The sequence below is a fragment of the Lepisma saccharinum genome, chromosome 29 (assembly GCF_977018435.1).
Source record: "Lepisma saccharinum chromosome 29, izLepSacc3.1, whole genome shotgun sequence".
NCBI classification, from domain to species: Eukaryota; Metazoa; Arthropoda; class Insecta; order Zygentoma; family Lepismatidae; genus Lepisma; species Lepisma saccharinum.
Genome location: NC_139257.1, coordinates 45,784,501 through 45,812,182, shown reverse-complemented (window position 1 = coordinate 45,812,182; position 27,682 = coordinate 45,784,501). Strand labels below are relative to the sequence as shown.

The 27,682-nt window shown below is 36.4% G+C and overlaps 2 protein-coding genes across 2 annotated transcripts in view; one reads left to right on the top strand and one right to left on the bottom strand.

Annotated features, from left to right (window-relative positions):
* Window positions 1-7,218, top strand: part of LOC145981329 (lysyl oxidase homolog 2-like) — a 121,278-nt gene extending 114,060 nt beyond the window's left edge. The window contains exons 7-8 of the mRNA XM_083114538.1: window positions 292-544; window positions 5,868-7,218. Coding sequence (XP_082970664.1) covers window positions 292-544; window positions 5,868-5,990 — 376 coding nt within the window. The 3' untranslated portion in view covers window positions 5,991-7,218. The remainder of the gene's footprint in view (window positions 1-291; window positions 545-5,867) is intronic.
* Window positions 7,219-7,590: 372 nt separating this feature from the next.
* The window catches only part of LOC145981630 (ELMO domain-containing protein 3-like), a 52,490-nt gene continuing 32,398 nt past the window's right edge, over window positions 7,591-27,682 (bottom strand). Inside the window, exons 6-8 of the mRNA XM_083115011.1 lie at window positions 25,701-25,909; window positions 24,809-24,936; window positions 7,591-16,859 (exon numbers count right to left, since the gene is read on the bottom strand). Of these exons, the coding sequence (XP_082971137.1) occupies window positions 16,684-16,859; window positions 24,809-24,936; window positions 25,701-25,909 (513 nt within the window). The 3' untranslated portion in view covers window positions 7,591-16,683. The remainder of the gene's footprint in view (window positions 16,860-24,808; window positions 24,937-25,700; window positions 25,910-27,682) is intronic.

The following is a 27,682-nucleotide window of genomic DNA, read 5'->3' as shown; positions in this document are numbered from 1 at the left end:
CATATTATTGTGGCTAAAATGAAATTATATGTGTGAAATACATAATTTTTGGTTGACTTTCATTTTCCGGGGGGGGGGGGCATGCCCCCCCCTTCCGGACGCCCATGTCTATCACTGAACATTATTTGAGCAATAGTGTGTTCCAAATGTCAAAAACAAGTCTTGGTACATAAGAAGTATGCTGTATTTGGTGGAAATACTTGTTGGTAGAGCATATGTACCAAGCTGCATTGCAAGGATTAATCCACCCATTGTATTATAGAAATCATATTAAATACTTATATTTTACAGGCATTACCACAGCATGGAAGTGTTTGCTACTTTTGATGTCCTGAGTAGCACTGGAGCCAAAATAGCTGAAGGTCACAAAGCTTCATTTTGCCTCGAGGATAACCAGTGTATTTCCGGAGTAGAACCGAACTACGCTTGTGCCAACTACGGAGACCAGGGAATTTCTGTAGGATGCTCAGATATATACAGGCACAATATTGACTGCCAGTGGGTAGACATATCAGAACTTAATCCAGGAATTTATACATTTAAGGTGAGTTCCGATTTTGTTCTGCAGTTATAAGCTGAGAGAATTTTGCATGTATTTCATGGTCAGAACATCAGAAGCATGTGTGGACATTTAGTTGATGATTTACCCATAACGGGCATGGTGTGGTCCCTGGGAATTTTGGTCTAGTACAATGCTCTAGTTCTCGGAAGCAATAACACACGCTTCCCTCTTCTATTCAGCAGCTTCATATTTTGGAATATCACGCAACCCCCCGATGACACTTCTCTCTCTGCGCTTTAGTTTCAGCGCATTAGACACTCGTGGGTCCACGGACCACGTGACGCCCTTTGCGCAAGCCTTTTGGCATGGAACCTGGTGCGATAATCAGAGTTGACGATCCGGCTTTTAGAGGAAATATTTTTGCCACACTTTAAGAAGTTGGAAGAGGTAGTGAATTATCAGATCTGGATTCTGGTAGGAGTGATAATGAAATACCTATTTCCACTGACTTGTTCCGATCATTGGGCTTTTCCCCTCATTTGGTCACAGTGCAGAATTTTTTTTGTGTGTGATTTTTTAATGTAATGTTGTTCTCTTGGTGTAAATGCATTTTTTGTATCTTACAGTCAAATGACAATGCATTTATACAGTTGTTTACGAATATGTGGCAGATTCTTGTAGCGTTAGATATTTTTTTCCATTTGATTTGTTGTTTTAAGTCCACTTTATGCACAGTAAGGCTAATCAGGGCTGCACCTACAGTTTAAAGTGGGGCCCGAACCAATTGTGCCTCCACCAGGTATCGAACCTGGGACCCCTTGATTACAAGGCGAAGACGTTACCACTGCACCATCGGGGAGGCCCTTTAGATAAATTGAGTAATAAAAACGGCAATAATGGAATTAGTGGATAAAATTTTATCATAATTCCATAAAGAAGGTCCAAAATACATGATAATTTGTGAAAAAGTTTGCTAATGTTTCAATAATTCTTGGAAATAGTAAATTCAATTTGGTGGTCCAAGGGACCACACGATGCCCTTTGTGTTACAAGCTGGCACCCTGCCTGTTACGAGTTAATTGTCACATAATATAATATAAAAAAGTATGTTGATGGTTACTGACACATGACTCTTTCCCCCTCCCATTCCCTTTGTCTGCTTTGAGAAGGTTAACTAAAAGGAAGTAACTAACTACTCAAGGAAGATACATTACATGAACTAAATACGTAATCAGAAGAGTTAAGCCCTCCTCAAAATGAGGTTCTCTGGAATGCATTTAGAATTGTTGATTATTATGGAATATATTCACCCCTAAGTTACTAGTTTTACCACAGTATACTCTGCTACATTGAGAGACAGAAGATAAGATTGTGAGTAAATTCTCTACAAACAGGCCAGGTTAACTCAACATCTTTCAAACAGTAAAATATTGGACAAAAACCTGTCTCGGAGGAATTTTGTTGGGACAATGCAACACTAATGAAAAGTGGAGCATTCCCGTATTCCTGATAACTCTACCTACATTTAAGTTCCAAAGTGTGGTAGAAATTTGCTGTCAGTATCTGAAAGGTCTATCATCAGTGTACCTGGGGACGACCCTTGAGAGAGGGAGGAGAGAGCATGCACTGATCACTTTGTTTGCACTTTGCCTGACACAGAGAATGTGTAGAGTTGTGCCTTCATGCAATGGTGCATGAGATTATAGTGTCAAATACTAAGAGCAGAATGATAAACTCCCTCCTCCTTAAATTTTTATGAGCATGTCATTGACTGGAGGGTTTGAGGGTTTCTAAGTTACTTTAGACGGCCCCTGTGGTGGACTGGTTAGCACATTGTGCTACGATGCCAGGGGTCCTGGGTTCGAATCCCATCCTGGGCATGGATGTTTATGAGTGTCCATTCATCAATTTCATCACATCGTCACTCATCCCCATCTTCACAAATTAGCCAAAAGTGGCACAAAAAGTGAAGTAAAATAAAGCAAATCAATCAATCAGTTAATTCTAAGTGACTTTGTTAAAACCAGGATATATATTGCATTCACAATTGACAAGAATACATATTTTATTACTTTACATCTCCTCTATCTCGAGTGATGCATTTAACCTTTACTTAAAAAATTCATGTGCTTTTAGCACCTTCATACTTGTATGTGAGGTTGAAAACGCTGACAGATGTTCAGATAAAACTTTGAAATGTCATGTGGAAGAAAATCCACCCACCAAGGACCCCCCCTCCCCCCCCCCTGACTCCAAAGTTACGTATGGAAGCTGGCGCGAATTTTAAATTTGTACACTTATTTGACAAAAAATGTTATAACTCATAGACTATTTAACCAATGTACTTCGGGTAACTTTTGTCTTGCAGCTAAAAGATCAGGGCATGCAACCGTGCCAAAGGCAATAAGAGGGGTTGGGTGGGCCACGGCTCCCAACTTTCAATGGAAAAAATCAAAAAAATGGGGAGTTTGCCCCCTCTTCTCCCTCTATTTTTGGAAGGGGACGCAAACTTTAGCCTTATTTTCAAAGAATGGTCCTTTCTCAACTGATACTTTCATGTATCTGGGTGCATTACATTATCGAATATGTGGAAAAACTACCAGTTTTTATGATTTTTTTCATTGAAAGTTGGGGGCCACGGTCCACTTAACCCCTCTTATTGGCTTTGGCGTTTTGATTCCTGCACGGTTGCATGCCCTGATGTTCTAGCTGCAAAACAAAAATTACCCGAAGTAGATTGCTCAAATAGTCTCGGAGATATAACGTTTTTCTGAAATAGGTGTAAAAATTTAAAAATCGCACGCAAAGGCAGCAGCCAGAGAGGGGGTTACTTTCGAACACCCGCTCGGCAGTGTAAAGGTTAATGGTTTCCTCAAACCAAAAACCTGTAAATGTTAAGTGTGAAATGTAATTGAGAACAGTGTCTACAATTTGAAGAAGAAAAGAAATTCCCTGAATGAGGCTTTTCTGGCAGGGAATGATGATGAGATGTTCTAGGGATATAAACCAGGTGATTTCCGAATAGGCTTCCCAGCTTTCGAGAGCTAACGCCACTCTCATCTTCAGGAAAGCCTATCCGGAAATCACCTGGTTGATATCCTGAGAAAACCTCTTCACCAAGATTCTCCAACTTTTCCAGACGGAGAACCAAATTTTTCCGGAACAAATGATTGGGCCAATTAGAGCACACAAAGATGTTTAGAAGAAAGCCACTATATTTTAGCTAAACACTCCTACTTAGAATTGTACAGTCCCGTGCGAATTAATCAGAACAATATATTCTTATGCACGATAGAGTCTCAAACTTGACTATGGTTTCATGATGTTGAATCTAGGACAAATCCTGTAATACAAATTATATAACAGAAAGAAGAACATATTAGCTATGAAGAAATATTACGAATATGTTATTTATTGTTTCTGAATATTGTAATTGAAGAATTAGGGTATAAGTACAAAAAAATACATAAAGTGTGTAGTTATTGTCGTATTTCAATTAATTCGCACGGGACTGTAGACCTCATTTCTGATTGGCCTACTTTATTTGAAATATTTTCTCAACATTCAAACATTTATTAGTGGGCGAATTCACATATGTACAGTCCCGTGCGAATTAATTGATATACAACAATAACTACACACTTTATGTATATTTTGTACTTATACCCTAATTCATCAATTACACTATTCAGAAACAATAAATTACATATTCGTAATATTTCTTAATAACTAATACGTTCTTCTTTCTGTTATATAATTTGTATTACACGATTTGTCATAGATTCATCATCAAGAAACCATAGTCAAGTTTGAGACTCTATCATGCATAAAAATATCTTGTTCCAATTAATTCGCATGGGACTGTATGTACTAAGTTTTTTAAAAAATATAACTTTATATGTGAGAAACTAAACAGTATTGAGTGTAGGGTAGTGGAAGGAAGTTTTTTTGTCATAGCTCAAATGTACTGACTAATGATTAACAAATAATTAATTTTCTATGAATCCATAACAACTATAGTGCAAACAATACATAGTAAATATATTACTCCAGATAACTATCTACCACACATCCCCAAAAATTAAAAGAAAGTGACAAATATCAATAACTATTTATTGTAGAAGATTTCTAAATGAGAGAGAGTCAAAACATGACTCCTTTTCCCAGAGTATTTATTATACAATTCTACTCTACTTACCAGTAATACTAAGTGGTTCATTTTACCTCTCTTTTGGTTAATCGCGAAGATGAGGATGAGTGATGATACAATTAAATTGATGAAGGGACAATCACCAACACCCATGCCCAGTCCAGGATTCGAACCTGGGACCCCTGGTGTTGTAGCATGCTGTGCTAACCACTCTGCCACAGAGGCCAGTTACTAAGTGTATGAAACTGAAGTCAAGTTTTTTTTTTTTGTTTTCTTGAAAAATCTACTTTTACTGCACTACTACAAAAAAGTTGATTTTTTTTTCAGAATAGCAATAAATTACCGAGATTTCCAAAAAAAGTAAATTCCCTGACTTTTCCAAGTTTTTCAGACTGGTAGATGCGCTAACAATTATACTATAAATAATGCATAATTATAATATAATTTAGTATAGTATCTGTATTAATCCTTACATCTAACAAAACACAATCCATAAATTGCAAAAGAAAGTGGGAAATTCCAAGTTATTTACTGTAGTAGATTTCTACATGAAAATAGTTCAAAACATCACCTTTTCCTAAAGTATTTGATATGCAGTTTTACTGTTACTACTGGCAATACTCAGAATATCAAACTCAATATAGTTTTTCCACAACAAATTTAAAATTTGCTTGCCCTTTTTCCCTTTGTTCAAACCCTACTTTAAGTGTACTACTACAAAAACGTTGATTTTTCAGTACACACAGTAAATTTTCCCCGACATTTTCAGAAAAAGTAAATTCACTGACTTTTCCACAAAAAGTAAATTCCCTGACTTTTCCACAAAAAGTAAATTCCCTGACTTTTCCAGAAAAAGTAAATTCCCTGACTTTTCCAGAAAAAGTAAATTCCCTGACATTTCCAGAAAAAGTATATTCCCTGACTTTTCCAGCAAAAAGTAAATTCCATGACTTTTCCAGAGAAAAGTAAATGCCCTGACTTTTCCAGAAAAAAGGTATTCCCCGACTATTCCAGAAAAAAGTAAATTCCCTGACTTTTACAGAAAAAGTAAATTTCCTGACTTTTCCAGACTGGTAGACAGCCTGGAAAATATATTTTTTGGATACAGTAATTTTGAAAATACAGATCCTTCTCAGGGCTTGAGTAACTCTTGGCACACAGTGAAATTACACAGTTTTTGCATTTTCTTGTATCTACAAGTTTATTCTCTTCCAGGTTTCCATTAATCCAGAATATAAAGTGGCCGAGATGAGCTATGACAACAATGCAGCTGTTTGCACATTGTACTACACTGAACAATATGCCCATATTTTCAACTGCACGCTGCAAAGGCCTTGACGTGCTTAATTTGTAGACAATTATTCTGATGTAAACAAAATTGTGGATTTTTTGAAAAACAAATTTTTTTGAGCTCATAAAATTAATCAAATGACACTGCCACAAAAAAATTGCTGTGATGTGACCTAATACTAGTGAAAGTTTGCTTCTTTACTTTGAGGAAATGCATTACAAATTGCATTGAAATTGTCTGAAAGTTAGTGACATTTATAAGGTAGTGAAAGCCTGCTGAATTGTGTAAAGAGTGACCAATAATTTAATTAATTACAATTAGAAGAATATAATATTAATACTTTTGTTTATAGTAAGAGCATCACTATTAAGAAACTGAAAAAAATAATGAATAGTAAAGGTGACCAAATTATTTCTAAACTATTTTTCTTTGGTGTTTAAAGCTAAATGCAGAAGTAAAGCTCTGGTTGTACGTAAATACTATTGCAATTAATTATGAAATTTTCTATATAGTAGTATAGAAAGCAGTTATATGGCAATGTACAGAATGTACAGAAAGTCATTTCAAAACTTAACAAAGATGATTAAAAACAATTGTAGACAAACCAGTTCTTGTATGTATCTTGAAAATGAGCACATCGTTTCTGACACTTCTATGAAAATGGACAATTAAAGTGTGTTTATAAACATACATTAATTATTTAATTGAAATTTATGTATTTATAAAACTATGACACTACTGAAAGAAAAACCAGCTGTAGACAAGGGAACCACGAATGTTAAAACTTAAAAAATGCTCCATAATTTACATGTGCAGGATTGTTGCAATACCTGTCAGTGAAATCGTGTAATACTGGCATTTTCAGAATGTTAAGAATAACTTTGCGCATACACCGAGCTGGGTGAGGAAGATGGTAAACTCTAAATTATCAGTATTATTGTGACAATGATAAGTGATTCAAATTGGTTGATCAATAGTTCATGTAAAGGGGAAAGAGGAAGGGACTTAGTAACTGCAGAGATTACACAATGCAAGCAGATAATGCTGCGACATTTATATTCTAACCTGAAAAACAGTAAATCTGTGGCTTAGTACTTCTTAGTTGTATCTTGTATGGGTAGAACATTATTATTTGCATTCTAATTATGTAGTTTAACAATTTTTGTTTTCATCTCAAAATATGCTTCTCTGTTACCTATTAGTAAGTGGAATAATAATGTATGTAAAGATATTAATTATTAATCATGAACTAGTTGTGTTCAATTCTTGCTGTGATAATAAATATTTACTGCCACAATTAAACTGATTTGATTTTTTTTTTAAATATTGAAGTCTTACAACAGTGGGAAAGGTAAAAATTGGGGGCTTAAGAAAAGAGTGTATCTGTATGCAAAAACTCGGCTGATAGTGTTATTTTGTGAAATAGTATACCGAACATGCAACTCATGTAGTTTCATTCTTTTTTCTTTTGCATATATTTCAAGACAAACATAATGAGCAGTTTATAAAATAAATTGCACGATTACACCTTAAATGCAAAAAATTAAAATGCTTCTGTCCTCTAAATTTTAACAACTAATATGATGCTTGTATCCATGGCACAATAAAACAGGATAATTTGCCAAATTAAAATACATTCACTAATGAATATAAATTATTTAATTATTAGCTTTTCTATTTCTTAAATGATACATATTCAATTACTAAAATTAAATGAAATATGCCTATTAAACAGTACAGATGAGATTCATAAGTGAACTACATTTTTTTTTATATCAGTTGTCCTTAACCGTGAGAGAATTCAAATATGTCTGTACACTGATGAGCAAACAAGCAATAAAGCAATTATGATTTATTCTGAATAAACTGGAGCAATTTTTCAGCAACAAACTTGCCTCCCCAAAGTGAGCCATTTACTGAAATAATTACAGCTGCATTTGTTCCTTGTTCATATACTTGCATGCTCATCATCACAAAGGCACTATATATACTGCTGGACAAAGAAAACCTGACACCTTAATATTTGACATCTGAATTGTAATGACAGCTCGCAGGTATATTACAGAATGTTTGGCAGATCATGTAGTACCATATGCACCATTCATAGGCTCAGACTTTGTTTATGCATTGGTAATTAATTCAGTTTCTGCAACATTTAGTTAGCCTTCGAATCAGAACTTTTATCGACCCATTGCATTATCACAAAAAATGCAAGTGTCCGGTTTATTTTGTCCAGCAGTGTATTTACATGAACCGCTAATTAAATTTGTTGCTAATTTTAATCCAGAAAAGGAGTTTAAATTTTGCATGCTTTATTGTAAGCAAAATGTTTCTTAACAAGTGACTAAGTAATTAGAATTGACGGCATTTTTATACAACACTTCATTGTATCAGGAGGAACATAAATATAACATTTTTAACACATTCAAAAACAGCACATGTAATACTACATATGCTACCAATCAGAAAATGCACAGGAATTACAATGATGGTCATACACTGTTAACAACTTCTATTTTGTAATGCTGCAGGTGTATTTCTTATTGGAACTTTATCACAATTGTTCGCGTGACCTATAGTTTATAAATTCATATACTGTAAACATTCATATTCTGTTCAGTTGAGTCAGTAAGCATTCTTAAGTGACTGAAGGATATTTGAGAAATGGTTTTGCATGAAACAAATTGAACCTCCATCTGCCATGATCTTTCCTGTCCAAACATCCACAAAATGTGACAAGAATCCTATGCTATAAGACACAAATTGTGTGACTGTGACGAACACAGGGGCCGAAGATGATTCTTTGTATTACTTTTATGGTTTTAAATGAATTTGATGTTATATTGAAGTAAATTGGGTTCTTACATCTCTCCCAAAGCTGTAATAGCATCAGAAAATTTTAGAAATGATCAGCTACTGTAGCATTTATGTGAACTTGGTGCCTACGCATGTATAAGGTAGCATTCCTGGGAAAGTCGGGGAGGTAATGAATGTTATATTCCCATGCATTTTTTTTAATGTGAGATATGCGAAGAGGTGGTAAAATAGTGTACAGATTTGTTACAAAAAATTCATATTGATGTTGTATGGTCTTATCTACCCATAAAAATAGCTAGTACTATTTTTTACAAATGCCTAAACTTTTGTTCTTCCACACTTGCAGAAACTATTATTATTCCTGAATTATATTTTTTTACATGCATGTATACTGCTTTTCCGGATTCTCTGGAGTAGCGACGCGCAGAGGGGAAAGCTTGTGGGCGGGGCCAGACTAGGTGGGGAAGGGTGCAGGATGAAAGCAACGAAGTGCTGCGCGGTGTAACGGCTGTAAAGCAAAATGCATTCTGCTGCCAATTTCTTCTTTTATTCTTAACAATGGCCAGTGTATTGTTTTACACAAATAACAAATAATATTGCACGTTTATTTGTCTTTTGATGCTACGAAGAACAGAAAAAAATTAAAACAAATTTAAACATACATTATCAAAAAACATGCAAATAACCACAAACTATGAAACATCATGTATCAAAATTTGTTTTAAACAAGTCTGAAAAACATGTTTCAAACACTTTGTTTTAAACACTTGTAAAAAAACAAAGCCATGTGTTTTAAACTTTTCAAACAAGTTGTTCTCGAACACATTCAACACTATGAGGCACTCTCCTGAATGCAGAGTTCCCCTAGACTTGCGAGCTGACATGTTTACTACGGAAGTACTGGACTGCGAGTGAGCCCCCTCCCGTGGATGTCCCTCCCCTCCGCACGTTCATTGGACGAGGCGCACACCCTTCAACATGCGCACAGAACGCATTCGCGTTTTCTTACTCCAGAGAATCCGGGAAAGGAATATATCTACACGACTTACATGCGAGTTGTGTACACTTGTGATGCCATGCTTATTTCCCATCATTCCCTCAATCCCATCATCATCATCTGGACGTAATGAATGTGGTGGACTGTGATGTGTCTATCAGTGACGTGATTGAGTGCATTCTTTTTCAGCTTATTCTCAGCCTCCCTTCCCCCCTCACACTAGAAACCTGCCGTTAACAATAAGTAGTGACAACACACCAGTTTCTGATAGGAAGGCAATGTTCAGCAACCATTGCAGAACAACAGGTTATGCCAAATATGATTTAAATAAGGCTTTTGGATATAACCATCACTAACATCCCTGGGAATGCCACTATACAGAAATTTACAAAAAAATATATGTTTAAGCTGCTTGTTGACTACCTGCTCAAAGATTCCAATGCTCCTGCAATGAAACCAGGAAATACACATACTTATACAGTGGAATTTTACATTTTCAGGAGACCACAACTTAAAATGCAGGAAAATGTTAAATCTGTGAAAATTTTATAGCATGTTGTTTTATTGAAACTAAAAAAAAAATGTGTAATGTGGGAAAAATGTAAAATCCAGGAACATAAAATTGATATTAAAAATTAATTAGGATGTTATACAAAATTACAACCGCATCTGTTTATCATCACAATACAGTTTTGTTTGTTATTGTCAAGAATGAGCTCTCACAGGCAATTGATTCTCTTGCTCTCAATTCTCATGGTAGACAATGCTTCAACTTACTTCAGCTCAGCCCTCTATTCTATATTTTATCTTCTGCTCAACAAATTTCGTTTATCACAACTAACATCAGAGAAGAATAAGCATTTTTCAAAGAGCTCAATTCCTAAAAATAATGCAGTATTTTCACATTACAAGAAACATTTCATTTCACTTCCATCGTTGAAGTTACAAAAACACATTTGTACAAGTGCAAGGCACAAATTTTATGAATATTACTCATTACAAAATTAGAGGAACATAACTGCAAGTTATAAAAACACAAAGATTCTGAATGCACAATTGACATAACAAAAACAACTCACTAAGTACTAGCCACTCAGATATTTACAAAGAACTTAATTTTTGCAATGCAAATGTTACATGAAAATAACAAATCATTCAGAAACTTCCACAAGCACTTAATTCATGCTTTACACAAATCAGTTTTTAAAGGATAAAATATGAGAATACTTGATACGATTTAGTAATATGACACATCTGTCTTATCAATGTTGACAGGGCAATAATTTCATGTTGTTACTTAACACAAGTAAATTACACAATTCTACGATTAATCACATGATACAAAATATAGTTTTGCATAAGAATATGGAGGAGAGAAATTTGATACTATAACAATAATTCAATTTTTCTCTGAAAGTGTAAATAATATTTGAATTTTTATCAATCCGTAAGTGTGATACCAAATGTTAATTATTCCAACAATTTTTAATCAGTCACTTTTTTTTCTTTTTATTACACTACAGTACTTGATAGGAAAAGCAAACCAATTGTAGCAACACATATATAGCCTATTACTATATTTTACACAACTCTATTTGCACACATGCACAATGCTTGTTTTTCCTTATCTTAATTTACACTTAATCTTAACAGTGCAGACTACATTTCTACTATACCACAGCATAATATTACTTACATCACTCACCCTACACATACCATAACAATACAATACCTTCACATAGAAAATACTGATATAGTGCATTTACAGCTTTCTTAGTTATCTCTTGACATAATTTCACTAACAGCACCAATTCAACAGGAGTTTATGTTTCGTTGCATAATGCTATATCATAGAAATTCAGTGAAAAATTAGGCTGTGAACAGGACTGAAACTTGAGTCTGATATATCATTTTGATATTCCTCATAAAAAGTGAAAAATGAAGTGATCCCAGGGTTGGCACAGTATACTAGACACCTTTGCTTTAGTTGCAGTCAAGTGTATATTTTTTGGATATTTCTATGATAAAATCTCTCTTGTGTGTGCCAAAATTTAATATAAGAACAATTTTAATTGTTGGTACAGTGTGGAGTGAAAATGTATTTTTATAAGATTTACACTTACACAGCATACTTTTAAATATTTTTTATTATCAACTGAATACATATCCACCAAAGCATCATGCATAATGAGTTTCTTGAACATAATTAATGGAAATCAGGGCAGAAGAAAATAGGTCTCAAGTGCCGATGACCAAACATGGATGTTAGTAAAATACGAAGTATTGTCAACTAATGCTCTCCAATCTTCAACAGTACAAATATTCAGTTATTATCTATCCTTGATTCCATTAGTAATGCTTACAAGAGGTTACTGGTGTTACACAATGATTAATGCAATTAGTTTTGAATGGAACATATAAAATAACAATATGTCTAATGCTATTGTAAACTTACTTTTCAACAACTCTATACTATAACTTAAGATCAGTTTTTAACACATACTTGAAAATAAATGCAACACTTGGAAAAGAAAAGTATCACATAAATTTGAACATAAATTTACATAAACTTCTACCTTGTTTGTATTAAACATACAGACCCTTTCACAAGTATTAATTAATCAAAGAGTATAAAAAGTAAGCATAAAAGTGCAGTTTTATATGAAATGGAAAAACAAGGCACATTCATAAATATATACTTTATTTCAAGACATTAAAAGTGAAAAGAGTGGCGTAAAATACCATCACTATAACAGAGGCACTTTAAGACAATCGGCCAAAAATATGTACCAATAAACTGTGCATCTTGTACACACAACACACGATTCTGTAGTGCATAAAACATTTGATGTAATCCATTTATCACCTATACTTTAGATGGCCATTTTATGCCAAAAAATGCATTTCAGGTCCTACTTATATGCACTATATTCGTCGTAATTATGTGTAGTGTTTACCTTAATTATCTTTCAACCTAACACCCTGTATGTGCGAGAAAGGAGAATTCTAGACAAAACAGTGATACTTATAGGTTATGAACAGAGATGGACAATATCGGAAACTACGCATCACGGTATATCGTGATGAAAATATCATCACAGACGATAGAATACTATATTTTTTCCATACTGGAATATTGTCTCCACGATATATGTCACCAATAAATATCATTCCCATAAAATATATCGTACTGGCGAGTTATATCATGGAGATGGTTCATATCTCCAATGTGATATATATTGGCAAAATATCGTGACGATATACACTGTCGAAACAATATATATTGTGGCCATCAATATATCATCTACTTGATATTTTTTCTATATCACAATACATTGTCTAGATGATATAGTGCCCAACACTAGTTATGAATATACAAGTATGCAAAAAAAAGTTTTTCTAATAAGCAGAAAAATGTCTTTTGAAAATCAGCAAGAACACAAAGAGAACAGTTACTTCCAATCATTATAAAATATATGGTATATGGGAGTGGAAAAATATATTGCTACCTCACATACATTGCCCACACTTAAAACACAAGAGAACTCTATGAGAGATTTCAGACCGAATTGACACCCATCAGCAGCAACGTTTCACATCAGCTGCCAAGCATGACAGGCTGTAAAAGCCTGTGTTGGATTGGTAAAATCCTTAAGTAGCATGTGTCGCTTCAGTGTGAATTCTCAGTACTCAGAAACATAATAAAAAAGTGAGAACTGAAAAACTGTATCAAAAAATTACATCAAAAGTTAAAAAAGGAACTTGGTTTTTAGTCTTATAAGAAATCAAATGACCTAAGTATCAAAACGATTACAATTAAAACAAAATTATCAAATCTTGTATAAAATAATAAAAATTCAATGTTATTTTAAGACTTGCACTGAAACATTTCTACATCCATACCACGTTCACATTCAAACTAGAAAATATATCACTCGTGTACACAACCACATTGTTCTGTTAGCACGTAATATAGCAATAAATTTCAGTAGGAGTGCTCTCTTAATTCCTACATTTATGACTAGAAAGTGAAGTTTACGATTCAGACATGCACTGGATTATTTGCTCCCTCATTTTAATATATTGTCATTATTATCTTACTCTGTATGTGGAGAAAATCTATCTCAGAATATAATATCAAGCAATTTCATCATGTAATTACATAAACATTGCACACAATTGTAAATGTATACGTAAAAGCTACCATCTACATTTAAAATCTGGATTTGCTCTAACATTGTATCAAGACAACATTTATATATTCTGGAAAAAAAAAAAAACTTGTAATTTTAATCCACATCTGGAGAATTATAATGAATGCCGATTCTAAGGCTGGTCACCTAATAGATCAGACACAGCACAGCATAACAAATAGTCTAATTGTACTTGTCTGCTAAAAAAATAACTCAAGTACAGTTACTGCTATTTTGGAGAGTAACTGTAAGTTAGTTTTAGTTACATAAATCTAGATATGACTCATGGAATGTGTTGTGTTGTATGTATGAACTGCAAACTGGCTATTCTTTATATATATATATATATATTATACTTGAAAAAGTTACACCACATAAAACATTTGCTCTTGAGAATTAAAATCTATTTTTACTTTTTTGATCAAAGTAATACTATTAAAACATATCAAAATGAAACTGATTTGCAGTTACAGTTCCTTGTTTCAAAAAGGTAACTAGAGTTGACGAGCTGTATCTTTGCGGGTGGCCTTGGCTACTCAGCAAGATACGTTTATGTAGTTGCCACCTACTCGCCCTTTGAAAGGTCGACAGCAAGGACAGAACGCAAGGATAATAACGAGCAGCCGGTGGCTCCTCCCCCATGCTACTGCGCAGCCAGATTTGGGCAGGGTTCACCCGCAAAGATACAGCTCGTCAACTCTAATTAAAGTTAGTCACTTGAAAAAGTAACCTTTACTTAAAACTGCATTGCAAATACTGCAAACTCGTTACTTCCAAACACTGGTATTCATTCTGTGCATAATTACCAGTTCTGTCATTGTTTTGTAAGCTATCATGAGAAGTCTCTACGGGTCTTGAACATGTAAAGCAAAGATGCTGTCAAATTCTGTGCCTAGTCGTTTTCACGTTCAGAAGACACAACGGCGCTTATGGAGAAACCGCACAGTGTTGCCAATACAGAGCTAGCTCATGTCGCCGGGAAATGATGAGCTTCCTTCACAATGAAGGTGTTACATATTTTGTATATATAATGATAATTATATGTAATTATTAATATTAATATTATACTGTGAACGTTACAGTTCATTAGCATGTGATTTTCCCATTAGATTTAATTTAATACACAGGCACATTTAATATTCATTCGCCTTTCTCTGTAATTATTTCATAGAATAACATTGAGATTATTGTATTTGCGACAGCACTAATGTTGCTCACAACAGCAGCATTGGAAATATTTGTCAATTATTAAATTTAAGTAATTGCAATTCTATTATAAGAAACTGCATGAAATTAATATTTTTACTGAATGCAAATAAAATAACAACTCGAAAACTTGGTGGTGAATGCTGCGGTGAGTCAGCTCAAGATGGCCAGACAACGTCTCCTTACTTCGCGCGCGGTTCGGGTTAAAAAGAAAGTCAAAATGCATGTAAGTAATATTTCTGGGAACCTTTGAGTGGTTAGAAAAAATAATTTCATTATTTTCTCCACAACTTTGTCACTTGAAGTTTTTACTTGGAATTACAGAACAAAAAATGGCCAGCGACGACATTTTCTACTGCACGAATATATAAAATCTCCACATACTTTATTTAAATATTTTATAATGCGAATATGCTTTAAAGTATTGATCAATTCTGAGCACCACCATCACCTATGACAATTAGAAAACAGTGTCAATTTTTTTCATAATGAATGCTTCAATTTTACGGCATGTTTCAACGTTAGGAATGAAAATAATGTAAAAATTTTGTTTTCACAGAAAATTTGCGTTTTTAATTTATCTAAAAATATGTAAGCAAGTTACCAGTTATTTGTGCTCACCATCGTATTCTCTACAAAATTTCCTGCAAAACAGCAGGTATCGATTTTACGTAAGCTAAATTTGTAAATCGAGAAATTTCACAACAGCGCGCTCGTATTTCCCATAAGAAAAGCATTGTCCATAAGAGCCCATTGCGTCTTCTGAACGTGAAAACGACTTTAGTCTGATCTATCGAATGGCCAGCCCAAAACAGAATGTGGAGGAAACAGTGCAGTATTTAGCTTATAATATCTTAACCACCAAGTCCCCTTAAATCACTGAAATGTGCTTGTATGTACAGTAGAATCAGCAGAAATGGTACGAAGCGTTCTCTAAATATTGCATTATTCTAGTAACATTGACAGGTATGTACATATGAGACCTCCAAAACAACTCATCTTTACAAACTTTCCACACAAGGCCATTTGTTCCCTACCCTTGTTAATGTGTGGACTTCAGTACTCATTATAACAATACCTACATTTTCCTACAACGGTTCACTCCTATGTGTGAAATGATACATTAGCAGTAATTAACTATCATTTCAAAGTGCACTTAATCAGGGTACTTAAGGACCCTATGCCCCAAGTGAAGGAACCACCAGTTTGTAGATCTTTATACTTACAAAGTCTACAACAGTGGGAAGTACATTGGAAATCCTTACCAATAAACTTGGGTCGGTACGTGAAGACATCAACCAAACATTGTATTGAATATGTACAGGTACTTTTATACAACATTTATACACTTCAATTATTTACTACCACTCTGTAGGCACTCTGGAAACAGTTATACTAAATATATCCAGTACATTTCTGAACCGGTACTATATCTAAAAATATTACCATTCCTCTTGCTGCACCATGAGGAGCTTTAATGGCACGTGTGGCTTGAGGCCCCCCGTTTCCTGAGATTCGTGGGAAAATTCAGATAAATACTTCGCTCTTAGCCTGGATGAGGAGGTCCTGGAAACTCCCCCTGATAAACCGGAACCTGCTCGTCTTCTGGGCAGCCTCCCCATCTCGAACCTTGTAGCTGTTAAGATGGTTCTGGAAATCCTTCAGTGCACATCTCACGTTATTCTTGCAGTAGGCTTCTGTATCTAGAACAAATATGTGGGATGAAAAGTAAGTAGCGACAGATAGGTAAAGGTGAAGTTCCCCATGGCATGAAGGGACATTTAGGGGAGATGGGGTAGTGCCCCACACATTCTTGATCTCTGCCATTTTGGAGGTGATGTGATCAGCATCACACTCTGGCCACATTTACCCCCTCAGGTACGCATTGATTTATGGCTGGGTGAGCCCCAGAGCTGCTTTATGAGAGGACAAGTCTGGAAAAATTCCGATCTTAGATCACCCACACCACAAATCAAACCCAGATCTCCAGTGTGGAAGTCAGACACCTTCCCGAATAGACCGACAACAGCTCTTCAGTAACGACAAATAGTTCAGCGTAATACAGTCTCACATACTGTTAATAACTGAGACAATGTACAGTAACTTTTGTGGCTGAAACTTAATGCTGATACTCTATGTGATCAGAAGTATCCGGACACCCACCTGAAAATAAAGTACAAGTTTGAGCAACCCTCCATCGGGAACACTGGCAGTCAATACAATGTTGGCCCACCCTTAGCCTTGATGACAGCGTTCACTCTCACAGGCATACTTTCAATCAGGTGCCGGAAGGTTTCCTGAGGAATGGCAGCCCATTCCTCACAGAGCGCCAAAATGAGAAGAGGTATTGATGTGGATCGGTGATGTGGATCGGTAGGCAGCATGAAAGCTGTTAAAATGTCAATGTAAGCTTGTGCTGTGACATTGCCATGTAAAGCAAAAAGAGGACCAAAACCCCTCCAGGAGAAACATGACCACACTGTAACCCTGCCAACTCCGAATTTCACTGTCGGCACTATACAGGCTGGTAGATGACGTTCACCAGGCATTCGCCACATCCACACCCTACCATCGGATCGCCACATTGTGTACTGTGATTCATCACTCCACACAAGTTTTCCACTGTTCTATGGTCCAGTTTCGACGCTCCTTGCACCACACGAGGCGGCGTTTGGCATTTGTCTGTGTGATGTTTGACTTATGCGCAGCTGCTCGGCCATGGAAACAAGTTGCCGCACCTTGCGCCAAACAGTAATGGTGCTTGGAGTAGATCCTGATGCAGTTCGGAATTCCTGTGTGATGGTGGCGATGGATGATTGACAATAATGCTGTACGACCCTCTTTGACACTCGATGGTCTCTGGAGGTCAACATGGGAGGTTGGCCTGCACGCTTTTGGGTTGTACACATCCCTTCACTATAACATTGGAAACAGTGGACAGAGGGATGTTTAGGAGGATGGAAATCTCACACACAGACTTCCTACACAAGTGGCACCCAACCAACTGACCACGTTAAAAGTCTGCGAGTTCCTCAGACCATCCCATACTGCTGTCTCACACTGTCTGCAGACTACTGAGTTCGCTGACTATGTGTTCCATGCGGAAGATGGCAGTACTGTGTCGCCCTCTATGATAAACACATGTTTTGCGGTGTGTCCGGATACTTTTGATCACATAGAGTACATTTCATTTGCAGCTTTCTGAAAAGTTCAGTTAATCTTTCATCTTATTTCATTACGGATATGACCTGACAGGAAAAAAGTAAAGATGTTTCTCGTGCATTGCTCCATACCAAAGGCATATAAGAGGGAGGGGAAGGGAGCATGGAAGTGTAGAGGTCACACACATTCTTGGTCTCGGTTTAGCAAAGGTGATGTGATTTGCACCATGGTATGGCTGCCTTAAGGCACGACTGAATCTTTGGCAGCCGCAAAGCCGAATTTTTTCAAATTTTCCTCTCCATTTGAAAAACCTCTTTGATATTTCAAAATATCACAAAATTCATACACTTAGAATTCCGTCTAGAGCATTGATGTGAATTTTCGTGTAGTTTGCTTTCACTGTTATGTAGATATTATCAATAATGTAATAGAACTTTAAAATAAAGAATAACATGGAGACAAGGCTTAACTGTGTTAACAAATTTAATAGAGTTACGTAATCACGAAACTTTTGAGAATATCTACATAACAGAGAAAGCAAACTACACTAAAATTTACATCAATGCTCTAGAACAGGGGTTTCCAACTGGCGGCCCGCGGGCCGCATGCGGCCCCTGTTGCCTTTTTCTGCGGCCCGCGAAGCCAGTTTGCAAAATACATTAATTTTATTTATCTTTATTAAAATACGTTTTTTTTTTACTGAAGGAATGGATGCTCTGTGAAGAAAGACAATATCACAGGTAGAATTGATTTTGCAGTCAATAATGATAATCAGAAGAATCTAAAGTGACGCAAGTTTCTCTTCACACCATGCATTCCACCCCTTCGCTATGCGGAATGAACTCTGCCGCTTCCGCGAAGGCTTCACTCTTTGTGTTTAGAAACAACTCCAGAGCGGCGCTATAGAGATCTGTTTTACTACGCACGAAGTACGAAGAGATTTCCAGTGTTCCAACTCGGATTGTACTATGACTGATTGTTAAAGTTTGTGCAAATATCGAAATGAGCAATATCTCCAAAAAACGTAAGATTGAAAATTAAAATAGCTTCTCTCCAACTTGAATTGCGTGATTTGGAAGGCGATGTGTTCCTTCAAACTAGGCAAGAAAAGGGGCCAGTTTTTCAAATACCTTTCACAGGAACGCTTTCCAAACCTACGTAGTTTTGGGCAAAGAATGACATCGATGTGTGAAAGTGTTTTTTCTTCAATGAAGTTCATCAAGAACCGCTACAGAAGCAGACTGGCAGATTCATCACTGCTTCACCTTCTGAGACTTTCAAATACAAAAATTCAAATACAACTTTAATAAAAGAAGCAGATCGGGCTCAATTTTCACATTGAACACTTACTATGAAGGATTCTTATTTGTATGGTGTGTCTTTTAATTTCTTTCAATTCATCCATAAGTATTGGGTTTCTGTGAAATAAATTGTAATTATACAATTTTGATTTGTGATTCCATTGTTTTTATTGCCTCATTTTAGAAATTTAGGTCATGCGAAAGTACTACATTTTCAGTTCAGTACTTACAATTTTTTGTAATTTTTAATCCCCCCCCCCCAAAAAAAAAATGCGGCCCGCCTATCAACTGCTGGATATAATTTTGGCCCTCGTACCTTTTGAAGTTGGAAACCACTGCTCTAGAACAGGGGTTCTCAACATTTTTGGGCCTGTGTCCCCCCTTTGCATCCTCAAAATTAGTCCACGCCCCCTCCCTCTAGGCAAAATGAATTATTGATGTACAAAACTGTGCTGTTAGGGTTAATAAATCTAACGCAAAGAATATAGTGGCCGCAGTGGCTCAGTCGGTAACGCGTCTGACTACCATGCCAAAGGTCCCGGGTTCAATCCCCGCCGGTTCAAATCCGGGAACTTTTCTAACGATGGAAGCGGCCCCGGCGCCCACCCAGCATCGAATAACATGGGTACCTGGTGGAAACCCTGGGGGGTAAAGGCAGTCAGGGGCATGATGCTGATCACGTCACCCTCACTCATGACCGGATCAAGAAAGTGTGGGGCGTTACCCCACACCCCCTATACGTCTTCATGGCATGGTGCTATGCACAGAGGAGTACTTTACCTTTTTTTTAACGCAAAGAATATTTTACAATGCTTTTATTATTACAGATATTAAAAAATACTAATACTTGTTTTGTTGATAGAACATTTTCATTAATTAATAAAAACGCTTAATAGGCCTACATTACAAAGCATTCTGCCCTCACTGCAGTTAAAATTTCAAGCTACATCATTTGGTTTTATTTCTTAAGAACACAATTAATGAGTGACAGAGAGAACTATTTGCAGAAGTTTATTTTCTGAGACCTACACAAGGGGGTTTGTGTTTGCCACAACTTTTTTTTTGGGGGGGGGGTAATTCATGTATATATTTTTTATTGCTCACCACGCCTCCCTGAAATTCTCAAATGCCTCTGCAGGGGGGCACGCCCCCCCAGGTTGAGAACCCCTGCTCTAGAAGCAATTCTAAGCATATGTAATTTTTCATATTTTGGAATATCACAGTGGTTTTTTGAATGAAGACGAACATTTGAAAAAATTCACCCTTATGGCTGCCAAAAGTCCAGTCGAACCTTAAGCACCAAAGCTCATTTATTCTAGAACGTGGTTTGGAAATTTTCACATCTGTGATCACCAGGGCCCAGATTTTGATGACATTTCATCTTTTAACTGGTGCAACGTAGACATTGCTAACTATACTGCTTTTCCGGATTCTCTGGAGTAGCGATGCACGGAGGGGAAAGCTTGTGGGCGGGGCCACACTAGGTGGGGAAGGGTGCAGATGAAAGCAACGAAGTGCTGTGCGGTGTAACGGCCGTAAAGCAAAACGCTTCCTGCTGCCAATTTCTTCTTTTATTCTTAACAATGGCCAGTGTATTGTTTAACACAAATAACAAATAATATTGCAGGTTTATTTGTCTTTTGATGCTACAAAGAACAGAAAAAAATTAAAACACATTTTAAACATGCAAATAACCACAAACTATGAAACATCATGTATCAAAATGTGTTTCAAACAAGTCTGAAAAACATGTATCAAAATGTGTTTTAAACAAGTCTGAAAAACATGTTTCAAACACTTTGTTTTAAACATTTGTAAAAAAAACAAAGCCATGTGTTTTAAACTTTTCAAACAAGTTGTTCTCGAACACATTCAACACTATGAGGCGCTCTCCTGAATGCAGAGTTCGCCTAGACTTGCGAGCTGACATGTTTACTACGGATCTACTGGACCGCGAATGAGCCCCCTCCCGTAGATGCCCCTCCCCTCCACACATGCATTGGACAAGGTGCACACCCTTCAACATGCGCACAGAACGCGTTCGCGTTTTCTTACTCCAGAGAATCCGGGAAAGGAATATAGTACAGAAATCTTGAACACCCTCAGGTTGAAGAAATGTAATTTTTTGGGTCATTTTTTAAAATTTTGCATCATTTTTTAAAATGTTGTGTCATTTTTAGGTCATTTTTTTAGAATTTTGTGTCATTGCATGCTGAAACATAAGAAGTTCAACAATTTTTGTTTTGTCTGAATGTTATCTTGCGGTACTTGCTCTGTGTTTAACTACCAGCGCAACAAAGCCTGTCTGAAAATCGCGAAATGCAACATTGTCGAGTTTCTTATTCACAGTCCGTACAACACACCAAGGTGAAGAAGCAATTGTTAAATTGTTTGTCTTGGAATATATATACTATTTTCAATAAGCAGATTGAGTTTTGTACGAATTTCTGGGTCATTTTTCGAAGATTTTTAGGTAATCAAAATTGGGGCCCTGGTGATCACCAACCCATAAAACTTAACTTGGTTTGACTCCATGACAGTCAGACAAAATTAACATATTCTTACCTGTATTAAAATTAGAGCAAGAACACCAAACCATGATGACAAAGACTTGGATTCAATATCCTCGAAATGTCAATAGCCTTTTATTGTCATGCTCGATTGGATTGATTTGGTGTTTTAAGTCCACTTTATGCACAGTAAGGCTAATCGGGACTGGACCTACAGTTTAAAGTGGGATCCAAATCACTATGTGCCTCCACCGGGTATCGAACCTGGGACCCCTTGATTACAAGGCGAGGACGCAACCACTGCACCATCGAGGAGGCTTTTATTGTCATGCATTTCTTTTTTTTTTTTTTGGTGGTGTACACTTCTGTATGTGGTATTTTCATTCATTTGAAGTTTGAAATTTGTTGAAACACTGAGGCAATTAATTTTACTCACTGAAAATGAAATGTTTCAATTATCATCGTCAACATAACAAAAGCATTGATTTTTTGTACTCAATTAGTGTCAATTGAGGGGTCTAGTGAGAGAGGGAGCTATGCCACAAATCTTGAAAATTTTATTTTTTGCCATTTTCAGTCTTCTCCTACCATCTGTCATCTATCATGTGAACTACAACCATGTTGCATAGCTCTCGCTTGTTCTGCAGCAGATTTTCTGAGTTCTTGAATACGTCCTCATCAGCATTTTGAGTGAGAGAAGGAGCTATGTCACTTACTGATGGTGTCTGCAATAGGAGTGGCAGAGGTTGCGTTGCAGTAACCGGTGCTAGACTTAATATCAGCCCTGAAGTTAAAAGATCTCATGGCAATAATGCCTTATATTCCTCCAGTTTTTCATGGTGTTTACCAAAAACTAAAATCCACAGAAACAATGGACAGTGAAGATCCTCCAGAAGACATGTGAAGTTGTCTTTATGTAGATCAAATGTAACCCTGTGAACATGATTTACACTCAGGCAAAAGTATTTAAGCCTTGTTCAAAGTATTTGATGTGCTAGATTGATTTTTCCGCATAGGTATACTACAACAATATACCATACATGTTCATAATAAATGGTATTTATATTGAAATTCATATTTTTCCTTTTGAATAATTTACCTACCAATATGTTCAGAAAAAAAAATTACCCTTTGTTATACAAATTATGACTCAATGCAATGCTTTAGAAAACTCAATTTATTTGACAAGGTACGGAAGCCATTTGCAGATGCTTGAACAATGTGTTCACAATGTTTAAGAAAATCAGAAGCAGTCTGTAATATGTTTCTTGAATGCAAGGGACATGAAACCAGTTGAACATTATCGTCACGTTTGTGATGTGTATGGATAACATACCATGAGTGATTCAATGGTACGGAGATGGATGCAACTCTTCAATACAGTGTGCACAAATGTGAGTGATCTGTGGTGAATGAAGATTTGGTGTGCTCAGTTGAAGATGAGATTAGAGAGAAGCGATAATTCACCATTATGTCACTTTCCCTGCATTTTCCACAATTCCACGGTTGCTTCTTCACAAAATTATATCTAATAAACATCTCTCAGAAATTTTGTGCACTGTGCTGAAGATTCTTACGGAAGACCATAAACATCAGGCCAGGGCTTTGGTGGCATCATTCTACAATGAAGACAGGCAGAAACTAGTGTCCCGCTATGACAAGTGCCTCAATGGTGGTAACTATGTCGAAAAGTAGCATATGGTATGTGCATCGAATAGAAACATAAATGGTTCATAAATATATTCCTGTTTCCTCCTAGTAACATATTATGCGAAATCTTTAATATCTCGTCACTTGAAGAAAGAAGGCAAATAAGTCAATTAACTTTCCTCTCCAAACTTATTAATGGTAAAATAGATTCTTCTCATCTGCTGTCGAATTTAAATTTTTATGTATCAAACTGTATGTTAAGGCTCAGAACTGACCTCTTTCAAATCCCCCTCGGAACAACCAAAATGGCCGAAGCTGAACTGCTGAGGAGAATGTGCAAGTTATTTAACTCATTTTCTAAGAATAACCCAAGCATTGTAATTGTAACTTAGATCTAACCTTTGAAATTTTATCTATTTTGTTCTGTTCATAGAGTTTCAGTTTTCAATTAGCTTGTAAGGTCATATCTCACACTTTAGTTTCATTATTATTGTATTACCTTTGTGTTTGTTTGTCTCTCTAATCTAATAATTAAATTATTTGCACAATTGTTATTTAATGCAAATTGTATATTACATCATTCATATTTCTTGTGAACTATCTTTATTATGATCTTGGTAATCTAATGGTGGCATCCAATATTGAACACTGTAATTGGGCATGCGCCTGTTGTGTTTAAATTAAATAAATAAATAAATAGCCCATCAACAATTACTTTCTGGATAACCCTCGTATATAAGCAAAATTTAAGTATACTATGTTGTGAGAGAGCATTAACATTTAGAGCACAAGAGCATGGGGTTTGACTGGAAGCAGGTGTATTATCATCTCATTTTAACATGTACCTTTGTCAAGAGTTACAAACAATACACATGTGAAATGTGTTGTAACAGGTTTTTTTGTCACTACAAGTAGGACTTTTTATTAGATGGATCAACCTTTGCTATGGAAGGAGGTAGAGATGCCTGAAAAACATATTCACTTGCTCTGTTAAGTTTAATTATTCAATCAAGCATGCTCACAACTAACCTTTCAACAAGAATCCTGAATCCTTGATTGTTTTGTGCTGAGTCTTCCAAACTTTGTAGATATGATAAAATACTGCTGCGTAAAACTGGTTCACAACGCTCATCACTTCCCCCTGCTGATTGCACTCTCTGCAACATAAAGAGGAATAAATTAGTGTATATACATGGTATATAAAAAATAGGCTTGAATCAATGGTATTTCCACAAAAGTCATGCTTAAATTTGAGTCATGTTAGAACTTACAACATGTATGGAAAGCCTGTTTTTTAAGCATGTACATATTGTTTAAATTTAATACCACTGTATCTGTTGAAAAGGATGGACACTTATACACTTAATTCCGTTTCCACCATCTTTTATGTACAGGCAAGAAAATTTAAACTTTCCCAGTCTCGGGTGGGAGTTTCCTATTTCCTTCTCATTTCGTGCATACCTTCGAACACCTGCTCCTTCTTCCTTTCAATCACTCCCCCTCCCCACACACAACCATATTTCTCAACATAATTCCCAAGGCTTTGCTCCATTTATACTACTGTTTTACCCGTGCCAATATACTTGCAGTATAAAAGTCTCAGGTCTGGCGTCGCAGCCAGATTCAAGACCTACATTCAAGTTTCCACCAGATCAGTTTCCAGTGACAAACACACAAAAAAGAAATAATTTCTGCACTAAGCTCAAAGTCATTTTTGCACCATGCAACAGCAGGTTGCCCTTTGAGTGTACACTTCACCGTTTTTTTCAATGAGTTTGAGTTTGTTTCAAGCCCACTTTATGCACAGATCAGACTAACTGTGACTGTACCCACAAGTTCTCACTGAATTTGAGGCATTTTATGTAGTTTAGACTGGGTTCCAGGTTCCATGTTTGGTGTTTAACAACTAGAAACCACTTACCGATTTAATAATCCTTCCCGCAATGTTTGCAAGGCCATTCTGGTCATGTTGAGGCTCATCACTACAAAAGGAAAACTTTGCGTCTCGTCCAGCGACAACTTATAAATATCATAGGCCATGGGTGCTGTGTCTGGAGATATCACAAGGGCAAGAAGCTGCAGGAGTCCAAGAACACCTACGCCTCTTAAATCTGTAGACGGATCACTTCCCTGTAAATAAACATGCATGATGCTTCAAGTGCACTTAGAACCAAATTAATATGCACTTATAAAGTAGACAGGCGAAATATTACTCAAAGAGGCCAAAACTAATGAATGAATTGATTTTTATATTATGGGTACATCAGCACATAGGCTATTTTTGCTTGTCATTCAATATGGGGATAAGCCCTTTAATTAAAAGAAAATTGAGGGCAGGCCCTTAACAAGAAAATAAACTATGTCTCTTAAAAACTTCCTTTCTCAATCTTTAACCCCTTAAGTGCGGAAGGTGTATATATTACAGTGGCATGGCGTGACTTTTTCTAAAGTGTTACCGGCCATCAGACATTATCATCTCCACCCTACACCCCCCCCCAAAAAAAAACATCCCTTTGATTTGTTTTTTTCCTTCTTTCAATCTGCTCAATGATTTATTTAGCCACAATCACTCCTAGAAAGAACTACCACTCACGAGAGAGTTACCGCGAAAATCCAGTGAATAGTAGTCGAGCCTCGTCAACCATCTCTGTTTCTTTGCAAAGAGGTGGACAGGGGAAGAAGAACCACATATTCGGGTCAGTTTGACGTTGCTGCGGTGAGCAGACGACAGAATTCCCCTCCTCCAGCGGTGGAAGGGAAGTCCAGATGTACGTACTACGGTTGCCAACTTAGTTTTTTGGAGCAAGGTTTATCCAAATTACGAATTACATCAAGTACTTATATTTTCGTCTCAGTTGTAGTTATATCCAGCTTTGGCTTTGCAGTCTAGCTCTTGTTGCTTCAGAGAAAAAGTATCCCCGTTTTAGGTGGGATTTAGCTCTTTTCTGGAAATCCAATGTGACAACACTTGCTGGTCCTGTAGGCCGCAGTGGCAACAGGGCCCCTAAACAGGCATATGAATAACACCATAGCACACTTGCCTCCTCCCGCTGTTCCCTTACATTGGCGCCCTTTCCTCCTGTTGACTCTTGAGGGTAGCGGAACGGCCTGTCTCTTCGCTTTTGTCAGCTGCAGAAAAAATGTCCTCTGCAATATACACTCAACTGCAACGCTGTCGGTTAACTTATTTAACAACGTTGTTAATTTTATTGAGAAAAAACTTTTTAATTTCTTTACATTTTGCTGTTACCTGCGGTCACACCGGTTACATGCATGCCAGGCCTCTGATATATTATACGCTTTATGTTTGTTTCAAGAATATTCGATTTAATGTGGTATATATAGTCACACAGACGTTTGGTGAGATAGTTCTAGCTGTAGTAGAAAGAAAAAATAGTAGCAAGAGAGGAAAAAGATGAAAAAGAAGATGAAACTACATTTTCCCTTCTTCTTCTTTCTTTTCATCTTCTACTTTTTCATCTTTTTCCTCCCTTGCTACTATTTTTTGTTTCTACTACAGCTAGAATTATATATAAGCCACAGTAAATCGAATATCCTTCAAACAAACATAAAGTGTATATATACGCCTTCCGCACTACAGAAGCACAATGCGGAGGGCGTACACTGAATTTGACGGAAAAAACCCCACATTTTACAGTAGCGACTTGTTCAACAAAATCCACACTTAAGGGGTTAAAACTAATTCATTGAAATAAAACTGTACTATCTCTGAGGACTAAACTCTCCTAGGTTAAAAGCTCAGGCTATAAAGGGTCACTCAGCAAACTCAAGGACTAAAACAGGATAACATGACTCCACAAGAAATTATCCTGGCCATGGGTCAAGGCACAAGAGCCTCCTACAAGTAGTAGTTCCTGGGGTGTACTATGTGGAAGGGAGGTC